The sequence below is a fragment of the Taeniopygia guttata genome, chromosome 6 (genome assembly GCF_048771995.1).
Source record: "Taeniopygia guttata chromosome 6, bTaeGut7.mat, whole genome shotgun sequence".
NCBI classification, from domain to species: Eukaryota; Metazoa; Chordata; class Aves; order Passeriformes; family Estrildidae; genus Taeniopygia; species Taeniopygia guttata.
In genome coordinates this window covers 15,854,430-15,863,967 of record NC_133031.1, presented here as the reverse complement: position 1 = coordinate 15,863,967, position 9,538 = coordinate 15,854,430, and the positions used below count along the sequence as shown (strand labels likewise).

The 9,538-nt window shown below is 41.1% G+C and overlaps 1 protein-coding gene and 1 long non-coding RNA gene across 2 annotated transcripts; one reads left to right on the top strand and one right to left on the bottom strand.

The window, feature by feature from the left end:
- Positions 1-108: 108 nt before the first annotated feature.
- DUSP13A (dual specificity phosphatase 13A) lies at positions 109-3,105 on the bottom strand. Its single transcript, XM_030275936.4, has 3 exons — positions 2,945-3,105; positions 2,443-2,660; positions 109-1,418 (listed from the first exon to the last, which is right to left on the bottom strand). The coding sequence occupies exons 1-3, from the start codon at positions 3,103-3,105 to the stop codon at positions 1,126-1,128; spliced, it is 672 nt and encodes a 223-aa protein (XP_030131796.4). The 3' UTR covers positions 109-1,125.
- LOC140684436 (uncharacterized) lies at positions 3,070-9,354 on the top strand. The gene is made up of 3 exons (XR_012056698.1): positions 3,070-3,200; positions 6,414-6,513; positions 9,128-9,354. It is a non-coding gene; the product is annotated as an uncharacterized lncRNA (long non-coding RNA).
- Positions 9,355-9,538: the final 184 nt, after the last annotated feature.

The window sequence follows — 9,538 nt, the reverse complement described above, 5'->3', positions numbered from 1 at the left end:
ATGTGGTCTAGAAAGGAAAAGCTTCAACGCAAAAGTCACCATTATATTAGTCTTCTAATAACCTTGTCAGTCTCTTCCAGCAGAGAATAAAATGATCAGAACTGATGCTTCAAATGCAAACAAGCAAGCAAAAATGTATTTACTTAATCTGTCAGGGAATCTTTTAAGGTCAACTAATCAATAAATCCAACCAGCAACAACGGGCAAAACCAAATTTGATTATCATTTCATGGTTCACCCCAAGGTAACAAGCTAATTTTCAAGTAGAGTGGTAGCATTAATTTCAAACACTGTTGCTGTATTAAAAATCACATTGGTTTAAGTACTGATTAACTGTGACATGAAAAGCGACATCCTCAAAACATCTTAAAACTATTTTGTATCTATTAGGCCAAGCCACTGATGTAAGCTAAATGTCTACCTGATATTAAACCATGGTGATCCAAAGCCACTGACACAGAACTGATTTGGGATAATCTGGAGTGCAAACAAACTGATGAGTCCAACTTACAAAATGCTTTGAAGACCTAACAAATTTTTTTAATGTCCTCAATATACTACATGATATACATTATCTTTTTGAAAACATTTTTAACAAGAAAGGACTCGTGGGGTTTGCTGACTCAGGCTGCAGAAGTATCATAAACATTTATTCTGATGGTGTGGGTCTTGTGGCTGACACAGCTTTCTGTAACACCATATTTAGCAGGCCAGCAAAAGAGGAACGTTTCTGTAGGAGTGCCTGGGCTCTCAAGAAACTGGCCTTGTCAGATCATTGCCCTGAAGCATAACATTTTTCTTAGGAGAACATGCACGTGAGAACTGTAACCAAACTGAGAAAGCTGATTATGTTACACTTCCAAGCAAAGGGGACTCAAACATCCTTTACAGCTAGATGCAAATATTGAACTTGCCTCTGGCACGAGCAGAAATCAGGGACAAACTTGGTCTGTCTTAACCACTTCAGCGCATTCATCCAATAACACCACTCAAGGCACAGCAGTTCCACCCTGTGCAGTGGTTATAGAGTGCTGCTGTTGGCTGTTCTGGATTTGGAGGGACTGAGCTATCAGAATTAATCCATTTACCATTCTGTTGGCCTTTTATGTCAATGCATAATTGTCTTCATTTTTGTAATGTGCACAGATCATGGGTAGTTGTATGTGCACCACGGCTCTGCAGGGTGCAAGTGAGTGAAGTGACTGTAGATAGGGCTGCCTGTTCAGCAGTCCTTTGCCGGAGCTGAACATCCAGGTTTCGCAGGTGCTTCAGAAAACCACGATTGGGTGAAATCCATCTATGTTCCTTCACTGTCTTGATGGCTTCAACTAATGGCAGGTGGTGATTTATCATGAGATATGCTAGGACTAGAGAAGCTGATCTGCTTACTCCAACTGCACAATGTACCAATATTTTGGCTGGTAAAAAAAAAAAGAAAAAAATACAACCATCAAAAGAAGCATTATAGTGGATGAAGTTTAATATGTTTTTCTTAGTCTTCTGATAGATCACGTGAACTGCTACCAGTTAAATCTAATTTGCCATTGTTACAGTCACTTGTATGAGAAATGCCATGAGACCCCAAATTGATCTCAGAAACACTGGTAAATCAAAGAAAACCCCTTTAGAGTAATAAAGCTGTTCTGTTTTGAGCATGGGGAAAAGAAGATACATTAGCTTCAGTAGGCTGGTTTATGCAAGGAAGAATGCTAAAATCTAGATTGAATGGATGGCAGACACATTAACTACCAAGAAAAATGACTGGCCTAGTACTATTGCATAGTAAGGCAATTTGATGCAACTGTAGTTCTATTTTGAAGTCAGAACTTGTGATACAGAGACAACTCCATGAATGCCAGTTTGCTCATGCTAAGAAATGGTCTTTTATGTAAAACAGGTTAATTAGGATTTTATTGCACCACTGCCAAGAAGCTCAGTTTCTTGTGGAACTCACTGTAAATCTCCTTGGGTAAAAGTAAATCTGCTTCTTGGAGGCACAGCCTTGCAGTCTCTGTTCACGCAAGAAACTCATCTGCAATATATTAACCTCTTCATACAACTGGTGATTGCAGAAATCAGGACATTAGTCTTTTTATTGATTTTTTTTCTTGCAATAAACAGTCTCAAAAGAGGGTGCCCATTTCCAACGCATGTTTTTTGCTTCTCCCCTTTTGAATGAGCCTTACCTTCCAAATAATTTTCTCTCTCCTCCCCAGGCTCTCTCCTGTACGATTCATCTGTTTTGTCACATCAACTCTTTGGGACCTAGTCAGAGCTACACCCACATACACAGCACTCCCTTCTCCTGCCACCCACTGTGCAGGTGACCAGCACCTGGCAGGACACCATGTAGTGATTTGTCCACCACTGAGCTTTGTGAAGCTGACCTGTTATATGAGGCTGCTGACTCCCATCAAAATGTGACCAACAATAATTTCATACCTCCTGGCGTGTTCAAGGCATTGTGGATAAATTGTGCAGCAGAGAAAAAGAACTGGCTGATATCAAAGCTTGGCAGGTCATGGGCTGGTACACCATAATAATCAATGGTTGCTCCATAAAAGTCCTGGCCTCCGTGGCTGTAAGATGTGCCATGGGCAGCATTTAAAACATGGGTCACACCCATCTTCCACAAAACAAATCTATTGTGTGCTGTTACTCTAAGGAAAAGACAAAGACAAATCAAGATGGGTGCAATGATATTCACGGAGCACAAGCACTGAGACTGCATTCCCCAAACCACTGCTGGAGCATCAGCCCATGCATTGATTATAAGGGCTAATCGAGAAGGGAATACCATCTTTGTCATAATTTTATCTCGGAAATCGTGTTGTCTGCAGCGTAAACGACAGCAATTAGCAAAACTATGAGCTGTCTAAAGCCGCACCCATGAGGCATACTAACAGAACGTATGGCAGAGGCGTGTCCATAAAGCTGTACTTACAGGTCCCCTAAGAAGAGATTAGGCCATACTTCATCAACGTGATTGCAAGAGGGTCGCCCAGTGTTCAGGAGCTGCTCGATTTCCTTGAGGGAGGGGACGTCCTCCGGGCGTGTCCCAGCGTCTTCAGGGTCCGGGGTGTCCGGCGCCGCTGCCCCGGACATGCTGAGATCCGGGGGAGACGCCACCGCCGCCGGCCGGAGGAGCGGCACGGGGTCACGGCCAGCCCCGCCCGGGGCCGCGGGACGGGCTGGGGCAGGTGCCGGGCAGCCGGGGGGGCAGCCAGGGGGGCAGGCAGGGGGGGCAGCCAGGGGGGCAGGCAGGGGGACAGGCAGGGGGGGCAGCCAGGCGGGCAGCCAGGGGGACAGCCAGGGGGACAGCCAGGGGGGCAGCCAGGCGGGCAGCCAGGCGGGCAGCCAGGGGGGCAGCCAGCGTGCCCGCGCCAGCGCTGGCCGCACGCCTCTGCACTGCCCCGACCGCCACAGCCGCTCGAAACAGACCAGGTCCCAAACTGGGCATTGCTGGACCCTTACTGGTCCAGTCTGCCTCTCGGGGCTCGTCTCCAGAGCTGCACTGTTCTGCCCCACAGCAGCCTTGATGCCGGGGACGTCAGCCACATGTGGCACAGCCCCCTGCCCGCAGGACACGTACTAACACTGGCTGTGACTGTCCCCAGCCGTGTCTTCGACACGGCCGTGGCAGTCAGCGAGATCTGGGTATTCATCACTAGCAATTAAAGCCTGATAAAGGAAAAAGAGCAACATGTCCCAGTAACGATTGTGTATCATTTAGTCAGAGGTGCAAAGGTCAGAAATGCACCAGCAGGTCCTACCAACATGGTCACCAGGAGGTTAAACACCAAGTGGATGATGATGATGCCTCGCCTGTCACTGATAATCTAGGGAGATTTATTTCTTGAAGCTACTGTTTTCCACAAAGTGAAATTATATCACGTAAATGTACTTTATATTTTTAATATTTTCTATTGCAGTCCTTTACTGGGTTAATACAGTACACCTGCCACATATTGTGTGATACCTCCCTCTGTTGAAAAGAGACCAAAAGCCAGGAGTATAATGGTTCTCAAGTGAAACTTGTAAGCCACTGAGTTAGTTTATATAGGAAGGTCTGGCGAGCCATAAATTGGAGACCCACGATATCAAATTGTAGTATTAGTGGGTCTTTTCAAGTATAGCCTGTGCTTCTGCAGAATGGCTCCTAGCAGGGGGCTGCAAAATTGTCAGTGGTGGAGCTACAAGGCAGAACAAAAGAAATGGTGATGCTTTTCCTCTGTAAGCCTGGCAATCCAGGAGAGAAGGTGACCCAAGAGGAGAAGCTTATTTCTAAGAGTTTCCCCTGCAGAAAGAAAGGTCATGAATAGAAGGAACTCTTGGTCAGGTTGAGTATATCAATATGCATTGATATGCTATGATGGATTTGCTTTATTTTAACAAGAGGCATATCATGGACATTCCAAACTGGGTATTAAAGTCTGAACTAATTAACTGGGATTAGGAGTACTCAATGAGAGATCATCACAATACAATCCAATAGTTTCCAGCATCATATGCAACAAGAGAAAAGTGACTTTGTATAGAATATTTTGTGAAGCAGAAATTACTTATGTTCTGTGGTATTTAGGGAAGAAACTGTTTAAAAGCTTCTGGTATACAAACAGACTTGTTACTTCCCACTGCCATATACATTCTGACCTAAAATAATGAATGAGGGGAAACTACAAGTAACAGTGCTGCAGTGCTTATTTAGAGGGCACAGTAGGACAGGCAGCCAGGCTCTGCTGTGCGTGAGGCAACCAGCTGGCCAGACCCAGCAGAGGAGAGGAATGGAAAAATGGCTAAAGTTGTATTTCAAGCATATGTATATGCTCTTCATGCATTAGGTTGTTTTTCTGTTTTGTTCTTGGGTTTGTTGTTGTTGTTTCGATAAACTAGTGCGCTTTAACCTGATTAATGTGTGCCCATGAATCAGGAAAATTAACTGACTGAGCAGGTTAAGCTGTTCAATTTAGTTCACTTTGCTCAGGTTTCTGGGTGGAGACTCAAGGTGAGGCTTTACTATCAGTTTTTTATAAATGTAACCCCAGCCCATTTGTTGCTAATCAAGTTCTGTGAAAAAGGTGAAACTCATGGTTAAGTCTACCATTTTCAGCTGTAAAACTTTTATTGGCTTCTCCACCAAGTGCAATGACTAAGAATTCATGAATTGCAATGACTAAGAATTCAAAGTTCATCTGTGGTATGAAAGGTGACAAAGAGAAAAACACAAACTCCGGAAAAGTGATTCCCCAAGTCCTCTGTGCCTCGAACATATGTATGCATAACTTCAAAACTCTGCCATTCTACAATGAACATCTTCTAAACATTTAACAGTCTGCAAAAGTGGCTTTGGTAAAGCTGTGTCACTTACCTTTCTTAGCCAGAAGTTGCCTTTGAAACAGCCAGGAGGCAGAGATCCAGAGATGTGGCTTTCAGATGGATTTACCTCTCTACATCTGTGCTTCTTTTCTGGCCCTTTCAACATCTGCTAAGAAAGGATGTAGAAAGCAACAGACTGATACAAGGTCACACTAAATGGAGGCAAGTTTAGCACACTGTGCAGGAAGCACTTTTTGAGATTCCAATCATTTGGAGGTTCTTCTGGCTGTTTAAATGCTGGGCAACTCTAAGCTAAACATTTGTGTGCAATCATATATGAACATTAAACAGCTGCTGTTTTAGCTGAAATTAATGCATGCCTAATCTTGGAACATGCAACAGAAAGCATTCTGACCAGACTATGTCTTTGTGATTGCTTGGAAGGTATTACTTGGTGCAATAATCTAAATCAAACAGTCCTTGGCTAATAATGTATTAGTGGCAACAGTGTAAATTGCCGTGGAGTGTTCTGATAGCACATAGCATTGCTAGGAAAATGTGCAGCAGTTGAAAACAGGGAATTCATGGTGGCTCTTCTATTTCTTCCCTTGAAAATACTCATATCAGTATGATGTCATCTCTCTACTGAAAAGAGCAAAAATCAGACTCCTTTCACATATCCTGAAAGAAGACAACTTTTACAGTGAAAATGTTACAGCATGACAGTTCAGTTAGATAGCATTTTATACATACAGTATCTCCAGCTGCAAAAAGGCTCTTCTCATTTCACTCAGCCTGTTTTCAGGATTTGATTTTTAGGATGGTTAACTATTGAAGAATAGAAGTATTTGAACTCTGGTATATTTTGGGCAACACTAAGTAAGTAAGTGAGACAATGTTTCCTTGTGCTCCACAGAAATGTACTTTTAACAAATGGAACAATTTTGTCTGCTGAGTACATGGAGTTTATTATTTTTCTTTTTTTTTTCCTTTATTATCCTCTTCTTAATAAACTTGTTTTCAGTCTTAAAAAAGTTATTATGGTTTACTAATTTGATTAGTCCTTAGGCATTCAATGTCTTATTCTTCCATTACAGAATTAAGAAATTTGAAGATAAAATAGATGTGTGAAAGTTCCCACATGACTGACCTAAGTATGCTTCAACTGAAGTACAGAGACTGTGAAGAAATTATAAGGTGAGACTTGATCTGTAGAAAAACCCAGAAAAAGAAAAAAACATTATTTAAATCAATTAGCACTTCTAGTGAAAGATACCCCCTTGCCATGTTGTATTCTTTGCTGAATAATAATTTTCATAAGCAATTTATTCTCAGCTCTGTTCAGCTGACTCCCTTTATTTTCTGTGTAGGGCCTTACCAATTGAGATAGATTATTTCAAATTATTAAATGCTAATGACAATGTTTAAAATAATAAAAAAAACCCCATTACATTCACACATCTCATTTTCCTTTCCTCTATAATATATTGAAACTTGAGCTAGTTGGGAATTTTTGATATAAATTTCCTTTCTTTTATTGCATTAAGTGACAGTTGGAGCATTACATCAATATAACTATGTGAATTGAATAAATTGTTTTCAATCTAAAGATACATCAGTGTTATTACACATTTGAAATACTTTTTTTCCTTGGCAATCCACAGCTGTTTTAAAAATATCTATAGCATATAATTTGTCATAAATTCTCAAACTGACTTGTCAGCACTGGCACTGCCTGTCAAACTTACATCAATGCCTTCATGTCACATGGCATGAAGTGACATAACTCAAAGTGACGGAATGAGGTTTATTGGAAATTACTGTTAAATAAAGCACTAACTATTTAGATAATTCACCCTTTTAGAGAACATTAAATGTTAGCAACGAGAAGTAGTTTTCTGTTTTGAAGTGCAACAACTAAGCAGCTATTACATGTCTAAGTATTACAAGTTTTAAATTATGCTCTATTACTTTTCTGTGCAAGCTTATTTAGTAATTTTCAAAATATTTGCTAGATGATGAAATTAGAGAAGAAAAATGCTATTAGCAGTGATAGCTTGAGATAGAAACTGACCATCAAGCTTTTTTCCAGTGCTGAGGTTCACAGAATCAGAGATTCATTAGGGTTTGAAGGCATCCCTGGAGATCATCCAATCTCCAACCTCCCTGTGAAGGCAGGATCACCTAGAACAGGTGACACAGGAACATTCACATGCATTTGGAATGTCTCGAGGAGACTCCATGCTCTTTTTCTGGCAGCCTGTTCCAGTGCTCTTCCAACCTCCACATAAAGAAGTTCTTCCTCACGTTGAGGTGGAACTTCTTGTGTCTGTTATGGCCCTTACTCCTTGTCCGGTCACAAATCGCGTCTGCAAGCCAGCCCAGCCAGGCCCAGGCTGCTCTCCACTGCATATGTGTCTGTCTGTCTTCTTCACCTTTGCTCTGGATGCAGCTCTTGGCCAGGGGCTCCCTGCATGGAAATCTGTTGCTGGAATAACACACCTTAGGACCTGTAAACTTCAGGTAGTCCTAGATTAACATGCATGTCTAAATACAGGTCATTTTCCAACCCAGACTGCTAAAGTATGGAGACTGAATTTGGAATGTCATTTTTAATGTAAAAATTGCTGGTTTTGCTACAGCGTAGGGAAACAGGGTTAGGAAACCTCTGCTTCCGTTTTTGTTTCCTTCCTGGAATCTAGTGAGCTGATAGACCCTAGTGCATGCTTATATATAAAATAAAACAACAAAACCATATCACTCTGAACAAAGCAGCAGTTTCCTGGTACCTCCCATGAAAAGAATGAGATCCCAAATGATGAGTTAGCTTCAGGACACCTGCTTAAGGCTGTCACAGTGACCTATTCCATGATGAGACAGCTCTGTAGCCTGCTATGCTTGTTTTTGCCACAATTTTTAACTTTAGTTTGTGCTTATTTTTACATTTTTGGTTTAAACCAGTTGTTCAGATAGAAGCAAACGCAGCCATTGGCACATGGAAGTGTGCAAAAAGTTATGATTGAGTGGCAGTTGCTGAAGAAGAATTCATATCAAAAACAGTAGAGAATGCACATAATAGAGAAGCATAAAGTCTTGTTTAACTTAGTTGCCTTGCTCTCCTGTAATTTTGTTTTCCTTGTCAGATAAATGCTAGGTTTTTAAAAATATAAATATGTGGACCTGGAGTAAGCAAAATGACTTCAATTTTCAACCAGCTTTATTAACTGAGACATTATAAACAGGAAGACCAGGTCCATTTGATTTTTTTCAGATTTATATGTATGTGTTCTATGGTTTGTCACTGATGAATTCAGATTTATCAGTTCTTCATCTAGTGCTTAAAGGCAAAGAAGGAAAACATTGTGGACTGAAATTGCACTTGATTCCTACATTATTTGCAGATGCTACTAAACTGGCAAAAACGGTGGAACACACCCTCCAACTTCAGCAACTCATTTTGGGGAACTACAGATCATTTAGTGTAAAAAACAAAAGTAGGACAGAACAGACTGCATAGAGACAAGCATCTTTGAGCCAATATCAAGGCTTGTGGAAAGGAGCAGATGTTCTCATACCTTCTGAGAGGTGTTCTTCACAGTTTCTTTTCTGAATATCTGGTAGATAGTCCATTACAACTGAGATAGTACAAGAGTGCATATTTGCATAGGATTGTTTGATGAGTCGACAACTTGACTTAGCTTTGAAGAATCTTGAAATGCAATTTTTCTTGTTTCACTATAGCGATATATAAATTTTGCAATAGTTTTTTTTTGGGTTTTTTTTTTTTTTTTTTTTTTTTTTTTTTTTTTAGAACAAGGCTCTCAAGGCCACTTTCTCTGAAAAGGCAGTGTCATTGACTTCATGGATACACTGGCAACTCCTTTTATTTCAACTGAAGGTACAACTTAGACTTGTTTTGGACCTCCTAGAAATTACATCATCAACAAAAACAAATTCTGACTGTTCCTCAAACAGTTGCAAAGGGCTGGCAGCTACCCCAGACAGCTGGTATCCAAAATAAATTTATTTCTGGAGGAATTTGCTTCTACTTTGTCTTTCTCCTTCTATCCCCTCCATTTATAGTGTTTGTAGACTATGGAGCTCCCGAAGTCACGCGTGCTGTTCACATCTGTGTTTTGGATCCCCTGCATAAATGACCGAGCACCGTCGGCCAAGTGCTGACAGCCAGTTTTATTCTTTTTATACAGACATCAGTAAAGAA